Source organism: Engystomops pustulosus, chromosome 4 (genome assembly GCF_040894005.1).
Source record: "Engystomops pustulosus chromosome 4, aEngPut4.maternal, whole genome shotgun sequence".
In the NCBI taxonomy this organism is placed as follows: domain Eukaryota; kingdom Metazoa; phylum Chordata; class Amphibia; order Anura; family Leptodactylidae; genus Engystomops; species Engystomops pustulosus.
Window position 1 is genome coordinate 74,467,251 of NC_092414.1, and position 23,052 is coordinate 74,490,302.

General features: G+C 40.1%; 1 protein-coding gene across 2 annotated transcripts in view; it reads left to right on the forward strand.

Annotated features, from left to right (window-relative positions):
• Positions 1-4,778, forward strand: part of N4BP3 (NEDD4 binding protein 3) — a 28,292-nt gene extending 23,514 nt beyond the window's left edge. For both annotated transcript variants that reach the window (XM_072146277.1, XM_072146278.1), the window contains exon 5: positions 1,438-4,778. In XM_072146277.1, coding sequence (XP_072002378.1) covers positions 1,438-1,983 — 546 coding nt within the window. In that variant the 3' untranslated portion in view covers positions 1,984-4,778. The remainder of the gene's footprint in view (positions 1-1,437) is intronic.
• The last annotated feature ends 18,274 nt before the right edge of the window (positions 4,779-23,052 follow it).

A 23,052-nucleotide genomic window follows, 5' to 3' on the forward strand; every position in this document is an offset into this window, starting at 1 on the left:
TAAAGACTGAAAGCCACAGGTTGAGACTGTTTTAGAATCAGTTAGGACACCTGAATGTCACCAGAACCTGTCACCCGAATGTTTTATTGCGGGACAAGTTGCTATAGAGAAAGTACTGTTTATGTCAAATATTAAATTATGTAAAAATTAAAATATGTCTTTGTTATATGGTGTTTGAAATAAAGTATGTGAAATGTTACCTGGCTCTCTGCCAGGTGCTTTAGCCTGAGTACCAGAGAGGAAAAATTTAAATGACAACTTCCGTTTGCTCTATAATGTAATCACTGCCCTGCTCAGCACTCCTGCCTCTTGCCCCTCCCTGATGATGTGTCAACTCACTACAGACAATCTCTCCCTCCAGAGTCTCACTGCAGGGAGAGGGTGTGGGAGGGGGCTGGGCGGCAGGAGCCAGCAGAGCAACGAATATATTACAGAGCAGATGGAAGTTGTCATTTAAAAATTTTTCTCTCTGGGACTCAGGCTGAGGTATTTGGCAAGGAGTCAGGTAGGGTTTCACGTACTTTATTATGCACCATATAACACAGACATTTTTGAAAAACATAATTGGCAACCTGTTTGACCTGATGTGTAAATAAGTCATGGTTGTAGCCAATCACAACGACTAAAACGGTGACCTGTACACACACTCCCTCAAACGACACATCATCTGACATCAACAGGCAAATGGGAGCTGTGGGGGAAGTAAAACAGTCTATTTCACTTATTTAACTATAAGTTGCATTAAAGGGGTGGGCCACTGTACTTCATGTTTTATGTAATGTGTGGTGGGCAGAATATAAGGCTATTTACCGATATACATCTGTTAAATGTTCTTCACTGCTTCTTGGCTCACAAATGTCTTTTACCTTAGCAGCTGCCATACAATGGTAGGAGAAGGAGGATCATGTGATCCTAATGACCATATATTAAGGTCCTGGAAGAGATATTGGTAATGGACAGTTATGGAAAGAAAAGGGGGCTCATTACAATAATATCTAAAAATATATAAAAATATCTGAAAGGGTAGTACAGGAAAGTCAACTAGGCCACTAAGCATGCAAGCAAGATCAATAGGATGCCTTCCTTTTAAAGATATATATATATATAAAACCTGTTATGAAAACTAGATTTTTGTGAATAGTTGATCCAGTGAGTTACTCTGACTGGTGTATTTGGAGTTGGGAAGGAATCTGAATTGCAATCAGCCTTATGGAGTTATTTGCCTCCCTCTGGATCAACACTGTGGAATTATTTACACTGCAGGACCTGCATCTTTATTCAGCCTTATCTACTAAGGAATGGTGCAACCATAGAGAGACCTATGCAGCACATAAAAGGTTTTATCAGAACTTCACAAGTCAGGACTTACATATTTTTGTCATTTAATGGTACATATTGCCTCATTAATGGAATTTATTTGTTAATTTCATTTTGTAGATTTCTCAGAAGGCTGGGGAAATTTCTCTTCTGAAGCAACAGCTAAGAGACTGTCAAGCTGAGATTACACAGAAAATGGGGGAAATATTTTTGATGAAAACACAACTTCGGGAAGCAAAAACTTTAGCAAGAGAGAAAGAGAAAGAGTCTACAGACTTAAAAGCTCGTCTTCAGGCTTTGGAGGTTGCTAAAGAAAAATCTCCAACAGGTACTCAAGGAAATATCTCAAGGGCAGATGACTCAAAGTGGTGCCAAAAAGAAAGCTCAGAAGCCTCAGATCTAGAGAGGGTAAAGGCTGAGTTGATGCTGGAGAGACGGCAGAATGAAGCACAGATGTTGAATTTTGAAATTGAAAGGAAAATTTGGAAAGAGGAAAAAGATAAAGTGCTCAGGTACCAAAAGGAGATTCAGGCAAGCTACTTAGAGATGTATCATCGCAATTTGGCTCTTGAGAGACAGCTTCAAGGAAATAGACCAATTCCAGTTCATTCCCCAAGTACCCCATCGCTTTGGATGGACGCTGTGGAATCATTTGAGACGACATGAAATATAGACTGTGCAGTACTTTCTGTGAGATAACCACGCATGCTGGACATAGGAATAGATCATCTGTTTATTTATGAGCTCAGAATCTTCCAGTTTTCACCAAGAAATCTGTTGCTTTCTGCAAAAAAATTATCTTTTGTTATAGGGAGAAACCAGAGCATTATTTTTGGTCACTTAAACCTTTAGACCACTGCACAATAATGACCCATGGTGACATTTTGGCATCTTTCTGTAGACCTTCAATTGTTGCTACAACATAAGGGAAAACCACTTGTACCTTAAGATAAATGTGTATAAATGTTGGTGATTAAAACCAGTCAGATATCCATGGTGTAGAGTGTGGACGGAAATGTTATCCTACTACTGAGCTCTGGAAACCTCTACCTGTGTGTAGACTTCTTGCGGCACTTTATCTATTGCCTCAGGTCACACTTTTAGTGAGACTTATGGAAATATTTGTTATTCTAGAGCTGTGAAGACAAACCTATACTTGTAGGAGCTTTTAAGCCTTGAACCTTTACAATGTTGACACAATAGTTGGGTTACAATGTACAGAATTTTATTAACTGGTATGTCGTTTATGATTGGGTCAATAATCCCTGAAAAGGTACATAATGATCCAAAAATCATAGTTTTACAGTGCGTTCAAAGCACATTACAACCGCATAGCACAGAAATAAATGCAATTTTCTAACCGCACCTCATCCACATCATGTGAATACACTCTTAGCAGTCGGAACTGTGAGGATAAGCTGGCTTGTTTGATGGAGGAGGTTCCTTTAACCTTCTGAATCTGCTTACAGTTTTTCTGAAGATTCCAGAACTGGTTATACAGGAGCAATCACATGTAATGTTATCATTACCAGTATACAGCATCTGTCCTAAGATAAAGACAAAGGAAAGAACATGTCCTGTTAATTTAGAAGCTCGGTGACAGACAGGCATTTTATTGGGAGTGACTCATTTATTTTTGCTATGGTTAATAGTCTTATATAACATGTTATGAGGCTATGTTTGATATTAAAGGAGGCCTGTCAGCTAAGCATGTGTTTTAGTAAATACTTGTTTTCCTCGAGAAATTATGCTGGAGTGGCTCTGCAGTGAACCTTGCGTTATGCCTTTCTTTAGTTATTTTTGGTCATTCATAAAATAAATTTCAGTTGACTGATATATGATGGGAATCAGAAGTATTTGCTAATACAGATGTATTAGAAGAAATGACAGTTCCTCTAGGGCAGTGATGGCGAACCTTTTAGAGACCAAGTGCCCAAACTACAACCAAAACCCACTTATTTACCCTGGTGTGCCAACGTGCCATTTTAAGCAGTAACTTATTGCTACCTGTTCTTCCACATCTTTCAATTGTATCGGCCACTTGAGGCCACCAATACAGTTGAAACAAGGTGGGCAAATTCAGACTATCATTGTAGATTCTCTCCAGGGTCTCTCTGCACTTCTTTCAACACCTTCTCACTTTTCTAGCAGTTCCAAACAGTCAATGAAGTGTCGCTGTAAAATAGTGCTGTGCCACATCTCATAAGTTGCCTAGGACTGCAGGAAGATTTAATGGATTTGTTCCTGTTTGGTAAACTCTCTCCTAGGCTGATGGCATGAGTGCCCACAGAAAGGGCTCCAAGTGCCACCTCTGGCACCAGTGCCATAGGTTCGCCATCACTGCTCTAGGGTGTTTTCTTTTTTTTTTACAAGGTTTTCTATTTTTGACAAAGGCTGCCAGATGTTGGTGGAAAGCCATTATATGAAATGCACAACACACAACATGTTTTTTTGTTTATGTTTTCATTATTATTTTGGCAGACTGGCCAAGTTCATGAAATACTTGCTGTGTAAGGGAAGCCTTAGACTTTAGGCCAGTTGCCCACCAGTGGGCAGTTTGGTCGTACAAATTAACTAAGTGCGCATGCTGGATTAGCCAGACCTAGAACTACTGAACTGTAATGCTTGTAGTTCTTGGTTCAGAAAGTCTGTATACCTGCTAAGTGAGTTTAATGGAACATGCGCTGCCCATGTTTGCTTCAGACAACACACACATCTATAAACTTTAATAGGGAACTTCCTAAAGCCTTTTTCTGCCAGTTTTCTGGTGGCATCAGTTTTCAGTTTTTTTCACCCCACACACCACTTTGGGCATGATGAGGAGCAGGGCATCATTTTATTTGCTACTCTCTACTTGAAAACCGGTGGAGTCTATAGCTAAAACTTTGCCAGTTTAGATCTGGTCTAATAATAAATTGCCCCAACATGTCCTTTCTCTGTTTCATATGGATATGCCCTATTTTGAAGTAAAATTCTACAAAATCTCACATCCATAATTAAGGTCGTCTGCTGTATGTGTTAAAAAAAACTTCTATGAGACTGAGGCCTTAAAACAGCAGTATTGTGCATCAGTATTTCAAAACCAAAAACCAGAAAAGGATCCAAAACAATAAAACAATTCTTTCCATCAAACTTTCTTCATTGGCATAAAAATACTGCGCAGGATACTGGAGTGTGAACAGCACATTTCTTAGGGTGTAAGGTTCTTTCAGCTAATTATTGGAAGATGTAAAGTTCTTGCCATCCCATGTAACAAACCTATAGCCTGTACAAAGGAACATGGAGCTGTCATGTCTGCTTCTGTGAATTTTAGTGACCTTGACTACAAGCTTTTCCTATACAATGTCACACATTGGATTCTTTATTATGTATTATTGTCATTTTTGTTTTTTAAACAGTTTTTAAATTTGAAATGTGAAACTTATGCAGAAAATAAATTGACATTTTTTATTTGTATTACATTGATCGCTGTGATATTACTTTTTCATTTAAAAATGTTCTTTTTTCAATAAGAACATTCAGTACCTTGGGTTCATTTGCATTAAAACTTTTCAATCAAAACTGAAATGCTTGAATCGTAAGCTGAAGCTTACAATTGTTATAATTGTTACAACAGTTATAATAATTCATTTGCATCACGTCAGATTCTCTGCATTTTTTTTCCCTTCACAGTCTGTGCGTGATATCACACCCATACATTTCAAAGGAATTCTGCAACATTTCATTGTTGTGGGAAATTCACTTATAGGGCTATTCCCACAAAGACAAGTTTCTTATATGTACTCAGCATAAGAAAATAACACATTCTCTAATACACTGTTATTAAGAAAAATGCAGCATTTCACACATATAATTCCAACCAGCCTCTATCAGTCCTGCTGTGCACAATTTCAGTTGCCCCTAGACACGACCCTGTAACTTCTGACTTAGGGTCTGGTGGCTGCCATCTTGGATTTCTGTGTGACAGCGTAGAGATGAGATTTCTGTGTCTCTCTGCTGTCTGCCCATAGCCACGCCCCCTGCATGGATCTCAGAGACATTCACTGATCATTCCTGCCAGGAGATTGTGAGTAGAGAGAGAGGCTGCAAACTACAACCTACAAGGATATAAGTTATCCGAGGGAAGGTGGAGACAGGCACACATTTGGGAGATATAGCAGAGCTCACAGTGTAACAATGTAAAAGTCTGTAAGCCTCTGTCTGTCAACCTGTGTTTGTCATGCCTCTGTGTAATCTCATGCATCTCTGATCTGTCTCATCTCTTTCTATGCGTCAGTGTGTTAGTACAATGTCAGAAGCCAGATGAAAGTGTATTTACACGTGTACCCTGATAATTTAACCAATGTCACCCCACAAAACTAGATGGGTATTAATGTGTCTGTTTAGAGAGTCCCCGCTCATAGCCCTGGGATTTTGCACTGAGCAGCCTAGGGAGGGGTAGGAGTTAAAACAGCAATAAAACTAAGTAAAATTGTAAAGTAAGGGGTTAAAATGATCTTTATTGTGTTAACAACACTAGGAGATTGAAATGTGAGAATTTTATTTTGAGGGAAAACCCCTTCAAAGAGTAACTTAACTGGACAAAATCGCATACATAAATAGTGCAAATGATAATAGCAAACATGGCAATATACTTTAGTGTCTGTGTCTTTCTCCCTTACTTAATCAATTTGTGCAAAGTAGATTTCTGTGCTGTTCTCCACTGACAGTTCAGAGATGAAGGAACCAGAGAATGTGTCTAATGATAGAGTCCAAGGACTCTATAATCTCTTCAAAAAGCTGAATCGTCAAGGAATACATCCTATTATGTAAACAGTGAATTATTTCACTACTAATCTGAAAGGTCTGAGGTGGATAAACTGCTCACTACATGAGGAAGAAGCAGAAAAAAAGCTGAGTAGTTTGCTATTATCCCCTGCTATATTCTGAAATGTCTGCTTTAGTAATACATACCTCATTGCATTGTGCTCTATATATGTAGCAAGTAGCATGTAGAAAGTCCACTGCAATATGTGGATTTTCTTGTGGATGCAACCACACTCATGACACTAAAATGCACCACCTGCAAGTCAATCCATATCTTCTTAGTAATTAATGAAACAACTGGGTGTTAGAATTTTCCATTGCCCAACAGTGTGTCCTCACAGTCTGCCACAGTCAGCACGGGACAAAGAAAGATGGTGCAGGGACACAGTACCCCACATCTAGTACCACTCATTAATAGTTTATTGAGAACCTTCTAGGAATTTACTAAAATGCGAGTGGTGCCAGTTCCTCTATTAAACATCAGATAAATTCTAAAGGCAATATGAATATATTGGAGTCTTCTTGTCTGGAGGGTTTTTTCCGTTCTGCTTTTCCATTCAGCTGCCTGCATCATTTCCTTCAAGTGACTCCTTCAAATTAGCGTGTAACAAAAATGTCCGCCCACCTGGATCAAACTCTACATGAAGCTGAAGTAGATGTAATTGCAGTGGTTTTTAGATGCGTTAAGGAATATAATTCTTCTTCGTCATCTGAGCTCTTTTAGGACACTGATATGAAGGATAACAATTGTGTTCATTTAAAAATCTGGAGGAGGAAGACAAAATTCGTGAAATACGATTCCTATTCTGGAACTGGCAAGACGTAAGCAGGCGAGAATGGGCAAGAATCACAATGCGTAATGTGACGTGTTCTCTGATTCATTGAACTTTTGTCCTTTCGAGTTGTTGCAGAATTTGCCCATTTCTAATGTCTCTTTAAAACAACAAGCTGTCTAGTTTCATTTCCCTCTACTATGAGCATTACATAGGGCGCTAGAGCAAGTACCCACTTGTCACCAGCAGCTGCGGAGAGATGAAGATCTGAGACAGAAAAATCATAGTGGGTGTCTACAAAACTTGGCAGCCCTAGCAGAAACCAAGCCTAGCTATATCCGAATCTGGAAAAAAAACACCGGAAGAGTTTCATCACATGCCCAAAAAATATTAGTGATCTTCAGCGCTTAACTATGGTTTTCCTTTTTTTTTTGGAAAGTGAGGTGTCAGAAGATTAATCTTGTGCAGTCCTACATGATACGTAAACCCTTGATAAAAGATCAGAGGATGCTGCTGGCTTTGATCTAAACACAGACGTCTACCATTAATACAGACCTGAGTGCAGAGCTTTCTCTTTCTTCTAGGCATCTGTCAGTGAAAAGATTTCATAGAACCAGGAATTATTCACATTAATTGGTTCCAATAGATTATATGGCTGCCAAGTAACGACCTTTTTGGTAATTTAGCTGGTGAAAGTGCCTAAGGGTGCGTCCACACATACAGTTTTCGATGTCCAAACCAGGAATTGAGTGACAATAGAGTAGAATCTGTCAATCATATGTTCCCGCCTATTATCATAAAAGATCAGAGGCTGCTTTTGAAAACTCCTGAAAAACTGAACGTGTGAACGTACCCTGAATTTTCTGCTTCTAGACAAATGATTCCATTCATTAATTTAACCCCTCATTTCTGCACCTGTTTTCCACATTAATGACCAGGCCATTTTACCTATTTCTTTTTATCATTAATGTTTTTTTATCATTAACATTTTTTTGCCTAAATATGTATACAGCTATAACAAATATATAGGGTTTTTGCGCCATTACATGTGAAATTTTTGGTTCATTTGGCTGTGTGAAGAATATTTTATTACTACACAACTGGGGTGCATAAAGTGTTTGGGTGTAATGAGTAATGAAACAATGTCAAGTTAGGAATATTTTATTATTTTTTTTTAAGTTTTTTGTTGTACGGGATAAATACTGTTAGAGTTTTGTTGCCTAGTTTGGTACAGTGTAGAGGTACAAAATGGGTCTGATACTTTTTTTTTCAAAAGGGAGGAGAATGTTGGTTTTTTTTTTACATTTGGTTGTTTCACAAGTGGACACTCACGTGATCATTTGATCTCTTACATAATGCCTGAGCTAATAGACAGCTAACCCAGGCAGCCCCAGGGTCCTTCAGTGCAACACCATCGGCACCCCGAAATCGTTGCTCCGTGGTGCTGATGGATGACAGAGAGAGCTTGCTCCCTCTGCATAGCTACGACACCATACTGCAAACTTCTTCTGATGTGCACCTTAGAAAAGCGTTGCATCAGAAGAAGTACCCTTAAAGAGGACCTGTCACCTAAATTTTCAGCACTAGGAGCTTCTTACTAAAATAAGCAGCTCCTAGTGCTTGAACAAACGACGCAGTGTTAGAGTGATAGCGTAACACTACAAAACACTGCGGCGGGGTACAATGTAATCATTGGACCACTTGCAAAGCGGTCCGATGTTACTAGTGGAGTGCCACAGGGGTCAGTATTTGGGCCACTTCTTTTTAATATTTTTATTAATGACCTTGTAGTGGGTTTACACAGTCAAGTTTCAATATTTGCAGATGATACTAAGCTGTGTAAAGTAATAAATACTGAGGTCAATAGTTTAGCATTACAGAGGGATTTGTGGAAGCTTGAGGAGTGGGCAGAGAAATGGTTGATGAGATTTAATGTAGATAAATGTAAAGTTATGCACTTGGGCCATGGAAACAAAAAGTATAATTATGTTCTAAACGGTCAATTACTTGGTAAAACTGGAGCTGAAACGGACTTGGGGGTATTGGTGGATGGTAAACTTAATTTTAGTGACCAGAGCCAGGCAGCTGCTGCCAAAGCAAATAAAATTATGGGATGTATCAAGAGAGGAATAGATTCTCATTATAAAGACATAGGGGCACATTTACTTACCCGGTCCAGTCGCGATCCAGAGGCGGGTTCTCCGACGCTGATTCGGGTTCTGCCGGGATTCACTAAGGTCCGTGCGCCGATATTCACCAGGTGTCGCTGCTGCGCCGAGGTCCGCCGAAGTTCACCTGCTTTTTTCTGGTGTATGTGAGTGCTTGATCTTGCGACACAAATGGCTTTTTAAATTCTGCGGTTTTTCCGAATCCTTCGGGTTGTCCGGTGGCCACGCCCCCCCATTTCTGTTGCGCGAAAGTCGGCGCGATTGCGCCAACAATCGATCACGTGCGCCACAATCCCGTGAAATACAGCGCAAAGCGGAAATATTCGGGAAAAACCCGACGGATTCGCGGCTGCGGACCCTTAGTAAATGTGCCCCATAGTTTTGCCCTTATACAAATCCCTGGTCAGACCACACATGGAATATTGTGTACAGTTTTGGGCACCAGTGTATAAAAAGGATATAGTAGAGCTGGAACGGGTGCAGAGGAGAGCAACCAGGATTATTAGGGGAATGGGGGGATGAGAATACAAATACAGATTACAAAATTTGGGATTATTCAGTTTAGAAAAAAGACGACTGAGGGGAGACCTCATTACAATGTACAAATACCTGAACGGACAGTACAAGGATCTCTCCAAAGATCTTTTTATACCTCAGCCTGTGACCAGGACAAGGGGGCATCCTCTACGCCTAGAGGAGAGGCGATTCTACCATCACCATAGACAAAGGTTCTTTACTGTAAGAGCAGTGAGACTATGGAACTCTCTGCCGCAGGAGGTTGTTATGGCGGACTCTATGTACATGTTCAAGAGAGGCCTGGATGCCTTTCTGGAGAGCAAAAATATCACGGGTTATGGGGATAAAACATTTATTTAATTCTTAAAGGTTGGACTTGATGGACTTGCGTCTTTTTCCAGCCTTATATACTATAATCTATGAGGGGGCGGTCTTCCCCAGACCGCCCCGCTCGCTCCATAGGCCGGCAGAGACTGACGCGTGCTAGGCGGCAGTCACCGCCCCTAGCCATGCCCCAACCCCGCAACCAACTTTTTCAAACTAGAGTACGACCAGCAGATTCCAGACCGAGGCTCATCACGACCTATAACAACCAGTGGTCTGAAATTTATGACATCCTTGGAAAAAACTGGAGCATTCTAAAAAGCGACAACAGACTTATTCCATTCCTCACTGAGAAGCCACATATTACAGCGAGACGCTCTAAGAACTTGAAGGATACTCTGACCAACAGCCACTTTCAACGCCCTTCTACTCCACTTGGACATGGGATACGTTTACAAGGCTGTTTCCCTTGTGGGGGATGTTCCGTTTGCCCTTTTATCTTACGCTCCGAGTTCTTGGAGGATCAGGCATTGAAAGAAAAATATAAAATCAGGAGCTATATTAACTGCAAAACTCGAGGAGTAATCTATGTCTTGAGATGCCCCTGTCGCAAATTGTATGTGGGACAAACCACACAGGAGCTTCGGAAGAGGTGCCAGCAGCACCTATCAACAATCCGGATGGCCCCCTCTGACCAACAAAAGGGTAAAAAACTTACCTCGGTCGCACTTCATTTCTTACATTCTCATGGGGGCAACCCACGAGGGCTCCAGATCATTGGCCTAGAAAGGGTTACACTCAATAATAGGGGTGGGGACATTATTCCTCTTCTATTGCGCCAGGAATCTAGGTGGATTTATATACTGAATACCACCGCACCGAATGGACTGAATGAGGAACTTCTCTTCACTGGTCATTACAGAATATAAACCAGCAAAATTCGAACATATTTCAAGGGTATGCCTTTTTTATATTTATTTTTATTTTTATCTTTGTTTATTCTCTGTTTTTTGGGTTTGTACTTTAGGTACACAACACACTCTTTTTCGTATATATCTCACCTTTCCACTTCATCACTATTGGTTGATCGCACGTCCATCACCTTCACAGGCTGATACTGCAGCCTTGTCTTTACTTAAATTTGGTGTATATTATTTGTTCACCTTTCTACCACGTTCTTTTACACTCATATATCCGGATCTTTCATATATTTTTTCACATTCTTTTCACACCTTTCACTCACACTTTTCACCTTACCTCTGGACCCCCTACGGTGCGTATTTATTTTGGGCCCCCTAGCATCACTATTTACGTTTGAGTTTCGTGTCTGCAATTGTTCTTTTTCTCTCCTGTCCTCTGTTTCCATTTATAATTTTATTATTGCTTCTCTATTTTAATTTTCAATTTTGTATTCCCTAGTATTCTTCCTCAAAATTACTGACATACCTGATGTTGTTATTGGTGAAGCACCTGTCGAGACATTCAAAGCCATCTGCCAATTGAAGAGTTCGTGCACCATTAACATCGATGTCTAAGCGATTGACACCTGGCCAGGATCTATTATTATTCTCTCTCCCCCCCCTCCTGATCCTTGAGTACACCTCAGCTTTGCTCTCACCACCTTTAATAGCTCCTCTGCTCTCTCAGCTGTATTTACTCTATGAATATTTATTTCGCTGTAATACTTGCACCATGAGTGTCCCTTAGTCCTGGTCTGACCCCCTACTATATTTGCTAATTGGGTTCTTTCATGATAATAATGTGATCGCTTGATTTATTGTATATTTATGATATTCCTAACTTTTTTGTGATACAGGTTTTTGAATATCTGTCTATGTTTTTTATTCTATGCCTTTTCGTGCCCTGGCTGCTCCGCTGTGGCCCAGCCCACTTTTTCCGCGCTTGACGACCTCTAATTTTCGCCTTTGGGGTGTCTATTAGCTGCATATGCAATATATTGGAATTCTTAATATGCGTATTTATTTATTTTTGTATTTATATAATTGTTGCACTTATATGTCCGTCTATCGAGCAATGACTACTCGTAGGGGCTTACTTGATTGTGTTGACATTCCTTGTAGGCGTAGCCTATATATTATCGTCTGTATTGGCTCTTTATTTTCGTTTAGCACATAATAAATTACTTTGTCTCTACGTTAGATCCCCTTTGTGGATCTACATTATCATATATGTTTCTAATTTTTCTACTACATGTTTGGGTGCCGCCTATCCGCTCCATGTCCCCTTTTTTTTGTATTTTTACTACTTCTATATAAATTATTGCGTCGATATTTATTCAGATAGCTGATATGATTTATTATTCTTGCTTCACAAATTCTTCATAGATAGCTTGTATAATCACTTTCTGTCTCATATACATATTTTTTGCTTTGTATCTGTAGTTTTTTTATACAGATCATCACGTTGACATACACCTGGACAGCCTGTGTATTCAATCATCTTTTGTTCCACGAATATTTCCTTTTTTTGTATTTATAGTTTTTTACTTTATAGATTATTTCTCTGATATTTACTGAGTCAGCTTGAGTAATTCATCACTTCTTGCCTTACGATTCTCTTTTTTATCTGTAGTGACCCTACAGATCATTGCGCCGATACTTACCTAGATAGTTTGTGTACTTTATCACCGCCTCTTGATATTCGTCGACCTATGACATTCCCGTATTTATACTTCTTTATGCTGCTACCTGATATTCCACACTACAACGTTGTCCACATGTTTTTTCTTCGTCGAACTATGATCTCCTTTTCTTATACTGCATTGATGCTTACCTGTAGACACTCCGGAACCTGGTGATACATGGTATAAAAACAAATTTCACAACTTATGTACATTTGTCTGCACTTTTCCTTATTTGGTTTCTATTTTTATATTCGATATATGTAAGATAGATTCCCTGCATCTACATGTGCTTGTTAATCGCTGATTGGTCTGTACATGCTTTTAGTCATACACGCACCTTTTTCTTGCATATTCGATCTAACATGCATATGCTATTATACCCAGCTCGTTTTTAAGTGTGTGTTCAATACCTTTTTAACTATAGCTATGCTGACACGCTAGCTTTACTCATTTCCGGTGTATTGGAACGCACGGCCATGTTTTTTCGTTCCGTGAGGTATAATACCGGAAGTGACGTCATTGCGGAGCGGAAGTGGGTTGCGCCGTGACGGAGCGGCCAGGGTATTTAAACATATCCCATGCTTTGTGCTGTTATCCCCTGACGAAGCCCGCTGTGTCGGGCGATACGCGTGGGGCGTCTTTTCTTCCCCCAGACTGAACCTCACTACCTGGTAATGTAGAGCTACATTAAATTTTTTTGTGATTTATATATTGCGGACCCGGTTTGTCACTGACCTCATTTGTGGTTATAACTTAACTATTTATTTACCTATATACTTCCGTGGTCCTGTATTTATATTTACTTTCATATATTTCTTTGTGTATTTCTTTTTATGCCTACTTACCTCTTTATGCTGCTTTATATGGTGGTTATACCATCCATACATGTGGTTCCTTCGGGGGAAGTCATGTGATATGTACCCATCTTTTCCTGGGTTTTTAAGTATGTTTTAATGTATAACATAATAAAGTTTATTTCTTGTCATTCATACACATCTCTTTCGTTCTTTTGTTTTTGCATTATTATATCTATGGATGTGTGACTTAAATTCTTGATGAGATATATTTACCCCATCTTTTCCAATACATAAAAAGGATATAGTAGAGCTGGAACAGGTGCAGAGGAGAGCAACCAGGATTATTAGGGGAATGGGGGGATGAGAATACAAATACAGATTACAAAATTTGGGATTATTCAGTTTAGAAAAAAGACGACTGAGGGGAGACCTCATTACAATGTACAAATACCTGAACGGACAGTACAAGGATCTCTCCAAAGATCTTTTTATACCTCAGCCTGTGACCAGGACAAGGGGGCATCCTCTACGCCTAGAGGAGAGGCGATTCTACCATCACCATAGACAAAGGTTCTTTACTGTAAGAGCAGTGAGACTATGGAACTCTCTGCCGCAGGAGGTTGTTATGGCGGACTCTATGTACATGTTCAAGAGAGGCCTGGATGCCTTTCTGGAGAGCAAAAATATCACGGGTTATGGGGATAAAACATTTATTTAATTCTTAAAGGTTGGACTTGATGGACTTGCGTCTTTTTCCAGCCTTATATACTATAATCTATGAGGGGGCGGTCTTCCCCAGACCGCCCCGCTCGCTCCATAGGCCGGCAGAGACTGACGCGTGCTAGGCGGCAGTCACCGCCCCTAGCCATGCCCCAACCCCGCAACCAACTTTTTCAAACTAGAGTACGACCAGCAGATTCCAGACCGAGGCTCATCACGACCTATAACAACCAGTGGTCTGAAATTTATGACATCCTTGGAAAAAACTGGAGCATTCTAAAAAGCGACAACAGACTTATTCCATTCCTCACTGAGAAGCCACATATTACAGCGAGACGCTCTAAGAACTTGAAGGATACTCTGACCAACAGCCACTTTCAACGCCCTTCTACTCCACTTGGACATGGGATACGTTTACAAGGCTGTTTCCCTTGTGGGGGATGTTCCGTTTGCCCTTTTATCTTACGCTCCGAGTTCTTGGAGGATCAGGCATTGAAAGAAAAATATAAAATCAGGAGCTATATTAACTGCAAAACTCGAGGAGTAATCTATGTCTTGAGATGCCCCTGTCGCAAATTGTATGTGGGACAAACCACACAGGAGCTTCGGAAGAGGTGCCAGCAGCACCTATCAACAATCCGGATGGCCCCCTCTGACCAACAAAAGGGTAAAAAACTTACCTCGGTCGCACTTCATTTCTTACATTCTCATGGGGGCAACCCACGAGGGCTCCAGATCATTGGCCTAGAAAGGGTTACACTCAATAATAGGGGTGGGGACATTATTCCTCTTCTATTGCGCCAGGAATCTAGGTGGATTTATATACTGAATACCACCGCACCGAATGGACTGAATGAGGAACTTCTCTTCACTGGTCATTACAGAATATAAACCAGCAAAATTCGAACATATTTCAAGGGTATGCCTTTTTTATATTTATTTTTATTTTTATCTTTGTTTATTCTCTGTTTTTTGGGTTTGTACTTTAGGTACACAACACACTCTTTTTCGTATATATCTCACCTTTCCACTTCATCACTATTGGTTGATCGCACGTCCATCACCTTCACAGGCTGATACTGCAGCCTTGTCTTTACTTAAATTTGGTGTATATTATTTGTTCACCTTTCTACCACGTTCTTTTACACTCATATATCCGGATCTTTCATATATTTTTTCACATTCTTTTCACACCTTTCACTCACACTTTTCACCTTACCTCTGGACCCCCTACGGTGCGTATTTATTTTGGGCCCCCTAGCATCACTATTTACGTTTGAGTTTCGTGTCTGCAATTGTTCTTTTTCTCTCCTGTCCTCTGTTTCCATTTATAATTTTATTATTGCTTCTCTATTTTAATTTTCAATTTTGTATTCCCTAGTATTCTTCCTCAAAATTACTGACATACCTGATGTTGTTATTGGTGAAGCACCTGTCGAGACATTCAAAGCCATCCGCCAATTGAAGAGTTCGTGCACCATTAACATCGATGTCTAAGCGATTGACACCTGGCCAGGATCTATTATTATTCTCTCTCCCCCCCCTCCTGATCCTTGAGTACACCTCAGCTTTGCTCTCACCACCTTTAATAGCTCCTCTGCTCTCTCAGCTGTATTTACTCTATGAATATTTATTTCGCTGTAATACTTGCACCATGAGTGTCCCTTAGTCCTGGTCTGACCCCCTACTATATTTGCTAATTGGGTTCTTTCATGATAATAATGTGATCGCTTGATTTATTGTATATTTATGATATTCCTAACTTTTTTGTGATACAGGTTTTTGAATATCTGTCTATGTTTTTTATTCTATGCCTTTTCGTGCCCTGGCTGCTCCGCTGTGGCCCAGCCCACTTTTTCCGCGCTTGACGACCTCTAATTTTCGCCTTTGGGGTGTCTATTAGCTGCATATGCAATATATTGGAATTCTTAATATGCGTATTTATTTATTTTTGTATTTATATAATTGTTGCACTTATATGTCCGTCTATCGAGCAATGACTACTCGTAGGGGCTTACTTGATTGTGTTGACATTCCTTGTAGGCGTAGCCTATATATTATCGTCTGTATTGGCTCTTTATTTTCGTTTAGCACATAATAAATTACTTTGTCTCTACGTTAGATCCCCTTTGTGGATCTACATTATCATATATGTTTCTAATTTTTCTACTACATGTTTGGGTGCCGCCTATCCGCTCCATGTCCCCTTTTTTTTGTATTTTTACTACTTCTATATAAATTATTGCGTCGATATTTATTCAGATAGCTGATATGATTTATTATTCTTGCTTCACAAATTCTTCATAGATAGCTTGTATAATCACTTTCTGTCTCATATACATATTTTTTGCTTTGTATCTGTAGTTTTTTTATACAGATCATCACGTTGACATACACCTGGACAGCCTGTGTATTCAATCATCTTTTGTTCCACGAATATTTCCTTTTTTTGTATTTATAGTTTTTTACTTTATAGATTATTTCTCTGATATTTACTGAGTCAGCTTGAGTAATTCATCACTTCTTGCCTTACGATTCTCTTTTTTATCTGTAGTGACCCTACAGATCATTGCGCCGATACTTACCTAGATAGTTTGTGTACTTTATCACCGCCTCTTGATATTCGTCGACCTATGACATTCCCGTATTTATACTTCTTTATGCTGCTACCTGATATTCCACACTACAACGTTGTCCACATGTTTTTTCTTCGTCGAACTATGATCTCCTTTTCTTATACTGCATTGATGCTTACCTGTAGACACTCCGGAACCTGGTGATACATGGTATAAAAACAAATTTCACAACTTATGTACATTTGTCTGCACTTTTCCTTATTTGGTTTCTATTTTTATATTCGATATATGTAAGATAGATTCCCTGCATCTACATGTGCTTGTTAATCGCTGATTGGTCTGTACATGCTTTTAGTCATACACGCACCTTTTTCTTGCATATTCGATCTAACATGCATATGCTATTATACCCAGCTCGTTTTTAAGTGTGTGTTCAATACCTTTTTAACTATAGCTATGCTGACACGCTAGCTTTACTCATTTCCGGTGTATTGGAACGCACGGCCATGTTTTTTCGTTCCGTGAGGTATAATACCGGAAGTGACGTCATTGCGGAGCGGAAGTGGGTTGCGCCGTGACGGAGCGGCCAGGGTATTTAAACATATCCCATGCTTTGTGCTGTTATCCCCTGACGAAGCCCGCTGTGTCGGGCGATACGCGTGGGGCGTCTTTTCTTCCCCCAGACTGAACCTCACTACCTGGTAATGTAGAGCTACATTAAATTTTTTTGTGATTTATATATTGCGGACCCGGTTTGTCACTGACCTCATTTGTGGTTATAACTTAACTATTTATTTACCTATATACTTCCGTGGTCCTGTATTTATATTTACTTTCATATATTTCTTTGTGTATTTCTTTTTATGCCTACTTACCTCTTTATGCTGCTTTATATGGTGGTTATACCATCCATACATGTGGTTCCTTCGGGGGAAGTCATGTGATATGTACCCATCTTTTCCTGGGTTTTTAAGTATGTTTTAATGTATAACATAATAAAGTTTATTTCTTGTCATTCATACACATCTCTTTCGTTCTTTTGTTTTTGCATTATTATATCTATGGATGTGTGACTTAAATTCTTGATGAGATATATTTACCCCATCTTTTCCAATACACAATTTATGTTTATTTAGGGTTTATTCCCTAATTTTTCCGGGGTAGTTAATTACTTATGGTGTTTATAAAAAATTTTTTTGATCACGCTTACTAATTCAATTTACACATCTAAATTTTTTAGAACCCATTCCTTCTTTCCCTTCCCCCCCTTCTTTTTGGTCCCCGGCGGGACATCATGGACCTACAGGCCCGAGAGAATGCCTGGAACAACCAATTTGTGAGTATTTTCCACGAAACAGCTGAATCCACTACCAACCAGGACTTTAACAAAGTTTCCAACGACCTTACCACACAACATAAGGCTATTACCAGGCTGTGGTGGAATATCCGGACACTAGAAGAGTATCTTAAATTAAAAATCTTCCCCAGAGGTTTGCGGGTACAAATTTTTCCCTCCTGGGAAGTGGATCACGAAGAGAAAACCAACTGGGAGAAAGGCCTCGCACAGTGCTCATTGATTTTGGTCAATATGTTGCTAAACCACGACAGGGAGCTACTAAACCACCAGCGAGAGGAGATAAAGAAATTGGAATCTCGCTTAACGGGATACGACGCGACGACACTAGTAGAGCCGTTTCGTAAGCAACTTCAGGAAACTATCGAGAAATATGAGAAAAATATTATTCAAACGAAACAACACAAATTACAGCGTGATAAGAGGGACTACGAGAAAAATAAAGTCTATCATTGGACCCACCGTGGCAATGGTCGACGCTTTTATTCCAGAACTGCACGGAGCAAACCAACGACTGACCCCGAGATGTGTGATTCACAATCTACGGACCCGAGTGAGTCTGATTCATCTCAAGATGACTCTACGACTAGGCAGCAAAACTCTAAGAAACGCGGCCCGAGACACCGAGACTGGTCGCCGAATTACAAACGAGATAAACCGACCCGGAGCAGGAAACCTACAAATGGAGGTAATACTTGCGATCTTCAGATTATAAATTTGTCCACATATCAGCTCAATGCTACCGAGCTCTCTGTCCTTAAGAGGGGTTTATCATTCTCACCCATGAATCGCTTGGACAAATTTGTTTTAACTAAAGATTTGTATTTGTTCTGTAGGCAACTAGCCTTCAAACTGCTATACCACCAACCATCTCTTTTGGATTCTTTTCCACTTGAAGACAGACAGGTCCTCAGAGACCTTTTGGACCTACTCGAGGAGACCCCGATTGAACAAGGTAGGAGAAAGTTTTCTCTTCGTACACCATCCCATAGTACACCTAGTTTTAGGATGTTCCCTGCCTTACAGATCTTCTATGAGACCACCTTACAAGACATCAGGGCACTCAAATTAGACAACAATAAGATGGAAAACCTATCTAAGCCTGAGCGTACTGCCCTTAATAACCTTAAACGGGAACAGTCCTTCCTGATTAAGGAAGCAGACAAAGGGGGGAACATTGTCATCTGGCCCCTGGATTTATATCTAGAGGAGGCAAAAAGACAGTTGGGTAACACTCAATTCTATGTTGTTCTACCCTCAGATCCCACCTCTATCTTCAAAGGAAAGATTGACCGACTACTGGCAGCAGCTCTTAGAGTGGGCATTCTGAACAAGAGTGAAGCAAAATTTCTCACAACAGACAAACCTACAACACCGACCTTCTATATGTTACCGAAGGTACACAAATCTACAGTGAAACCTCCAGGGCGTCCGATTGTCTCGGGAATTGGGGGGTTGAATGAGAAACTTTGTACTTATCTGGACTTTTTCCTTCAGCCCCTGGTTACCGAGTTATCCTCCTATGTCCGCGACACCACACACCTCATCCAGAGAATTGAAGGATTTACAACCACAACCCCTATCCTGTTGGTCACTCTCGACGTGGAAGCATTATATACGATCATTGGACACCAGGTAGGCATCACTGCTATCACTTACTTTCTGGACAAACAGTGGTCCATGGATAGGAGGCATGACTCCTTCCTTCTGGACCTGCTGTACCTAGTTTTACATCAAAACTATTTTCTGTTTGACCGTGTCTATTATAGGCAGGTTTCAGGTACGGCCATGGGGGCCAAGTGTGCCCCCTCTTATGCGAATTTATTTATGGGGTGGTGGGAGGAGAATGTTGTCTACCACCTCGACGCCTATAAGACCTGGGTAGCGGGGTGGTATCGTTACATCGATGACATTCTCCTCTTGTGGACAGGGAATCAGGAAGACTGCCAGAACTTCATCAATCAACTCAACACCAACCCATGGAATATAAGACTCACTGCACACATCTCGGATACCTCAGTGGATTTCCTGGACATCAAAATCAGGTACGCTCACCCTACATTGACTACATCGTTATATCGTAAAGCAACGGCTTCCAATAGCCTTTTACATTTCTCTAGCTTCCATCCGGTCCACCTTAAAAAAGGCATCCCCGGTGGACAATTTCTTCGGGTTAAACGCAATTGTAGCAGTGAGGAGGACTTTAAACAACACGCTTATGACCTCACTTCCCGGTTCAGAAATAGAGGCTACCCTCGGAAGATCATCTCCCAGGGCTTTTTACGAGCCAAGAGCAGTGAACGCAACCAACTTTTTCAAACTAGAGTACGACCAGCAGATTCCAGACCGAGGCTCATCACGACCTATAACAACCAGTGGTCTGAAATTTATGACATCCTTGGAAAAAACTGGAGCATTCTAAAAAGCGACAACAGACTTATTCCATTCCTCACTGAGAAGCCACATATTACAGCGAGACGCTCTAAGAACTTGAAGGATACTCTGACCAACAGCCACTTTCAACGCCCTTCTACTCCACTTGGACATGGGATACGTTTACAAGGCTGTTTCCCTTGTGGGGGATGTTCCGTTTGCCCTTTTATCTTACGCTCCGAGTTCTTGGAGGATCAGGCATTGAAAGAAAAATATAAAATCAGGAGCTATATTAACTGCAAAACTCGAGGAGTAATCTATGTCTTGAGATGCCCCTGTCGCAAATTGTATGTGGGACAAACCACACAGGAGCTTCGGAAGAGGTGCCAGCAGCACCTATCAACAATCCGGATGGCCCCCTCTGACCAACAAAAGGGTAAAAAACTTACCTCGGTCGCACTTCATTTCTTACATTCTCATGGGGGCAACCCACGAGGGCTCCAGATCATTGGCCTAGAAAGGGTTACACTCAATAATAGGGGTGGGGACATTATTCCTCTTCTATTGCGCCAGGAATCTAGGTGGATTTATATACTGAATACCACCGCACCGAATGGACTGAATGAGGAACTTCTCTTCACTGGTCATTACAGAATATAAACCAGCAAAATTCGAACATATTTCAAGGGTATGCCTTTTTTATATTTATTTTTATTTTTATCTTTGTTTATTCTCTGTTTTTTGGGTTTGTACTTTAGGTACACAACACACTCTTTTTCGTATATATCTCACCTTTCCACTTCATCACTATTGGTTGATCGCACGTCCATCACCTTCACAGGCTGATACTGCAGCCTTGTCTTTACTTAAATTTGGTGTATATTATTTGTTCACCTTTCTACCACGTTCTTTTACACTCATATATCCGGATCTTTCATATATTTTTTCACATTCTTTTCACACCTTTCACTCACACTTTTCACCTTACCTCTGGACCCCCTACGGTGCGTATTTATTTTGGGCCCCCTAGCATCACTATTTACGTTTGAGTTTCGTGTCTGCAATTGTTCTTTTTCTCTCCTGTCCTCTGTTTCCATTTATAATTTTATTATTGCTTCTCTATTTTAATTTTCAATTTTGTATTCCCTAGTATTCTTCCTCAAAATTACTGACATACCTGATGTTGTTATTGGTGAAGCACCTGTCGAGACATTCAAAGCCATCCGCCAATTGAAGAGTTCGTGCACCATTAACATCGATGTCTAAGCGATTGACACCTGGCCAGGATCTATTATTATTCTCTCTCCCCCCCCTCCTGATCCTTGAGTACACCTCAGCTTTGCTCTCACCACCTTTAATAGCTCCTCTGCTCTCTCAGCTGTATTTACTCTATGAATATTTATTTCGCTGTAATACTTGCACCATGAGTGTCCCTTAGTCCTGGTCTGACCCCCTACTATATTTGCTAATTGGGTTCTTTCATGATAATAATGTGATCGCTTGATTTATTGTATATTTATGATATTCCTAACTTTTTTGTGATACAGGTTTTTGAATATCTGTCTATGTTTTTTATTCTATGCCTTTTCGTGCCCTGGCTGCTCCGCTGTGGCCCAGCCCACTTTTTCCGCGCTTGACGACCTCTAATTTTCGCCTTTGGGGTGTCTATTAGCTGCATATGCAATATATTGGAATTCTTAATATGCGTATTTATTTATTTTTGTATTTATATAATTGTTGCACTTATATGTCCGTCTATCGAGCAATGACTACTCGTAGGGGCTTACTTGATTGTGTTGACATTCCTTGTAGGCGTAGCCTATATATTATCGTCTGTATTGGCTCTTTATTTTCGTTTAGCACATAATAAATTACTTTGTCTCTACGTTAGATCCCCTTTGTGGATCTACATTATCATATATGTTTCTAATTTTTCTACTACATGTTTGGGTGCCGCCTATCCGCTCCATGTCCCCTTTTTTTTGTATTTTTACTACTTCTATATAAATTATTGCGTCGATATTTATTCAGATAGCTGATATGATTTATTATTCTTGCTTCACAAATTCTTCATAGATAGCTTGTATAATCACTTTCTGTCTCATATACATATTTTTTGCTTTGTATCTGTAGTTTTTTTATACAGATCATCACGTTGACATACACCTGGACAGCCTGTGTATTCAATCATCTTTTGTTCCACGAATATTTCCTTTTTTTGTATTTATAGTTTTTTACTTTATAGATTATTTCTCTGATATTTACTGAGTCAGCTTGAGTAATTCATCACTTCTTGCCTTACGATTCTCTTTTTTATCTGTAGTGACCCTACAGATCATTGCGCCGATACTTACCTAGATAGTTTGTGTACTTTATCACCGCCTCTTGATATTCGTCGACCTATGACATTCCCGTATTTATACTTCTTTATGCTGCTACCTGATATTCCACACTACAACGTTGTCCACATGTTTTTTCTTCGTCGAACTATGATCTCCTTTTCTTATACTGCATTGATGCTTACCTGTAGACACTCCGGAACCTGGTGATACATGGTATAAAAACAAATTTCACAACTTATGTACATTTGTCTGCACTTTTCCTTATTTGGTTTCTATTTTTATATTCGATATATGTAAGATAGATTCCCTGCATCTACATGTGCTTGTTAATCGCTGATTGGT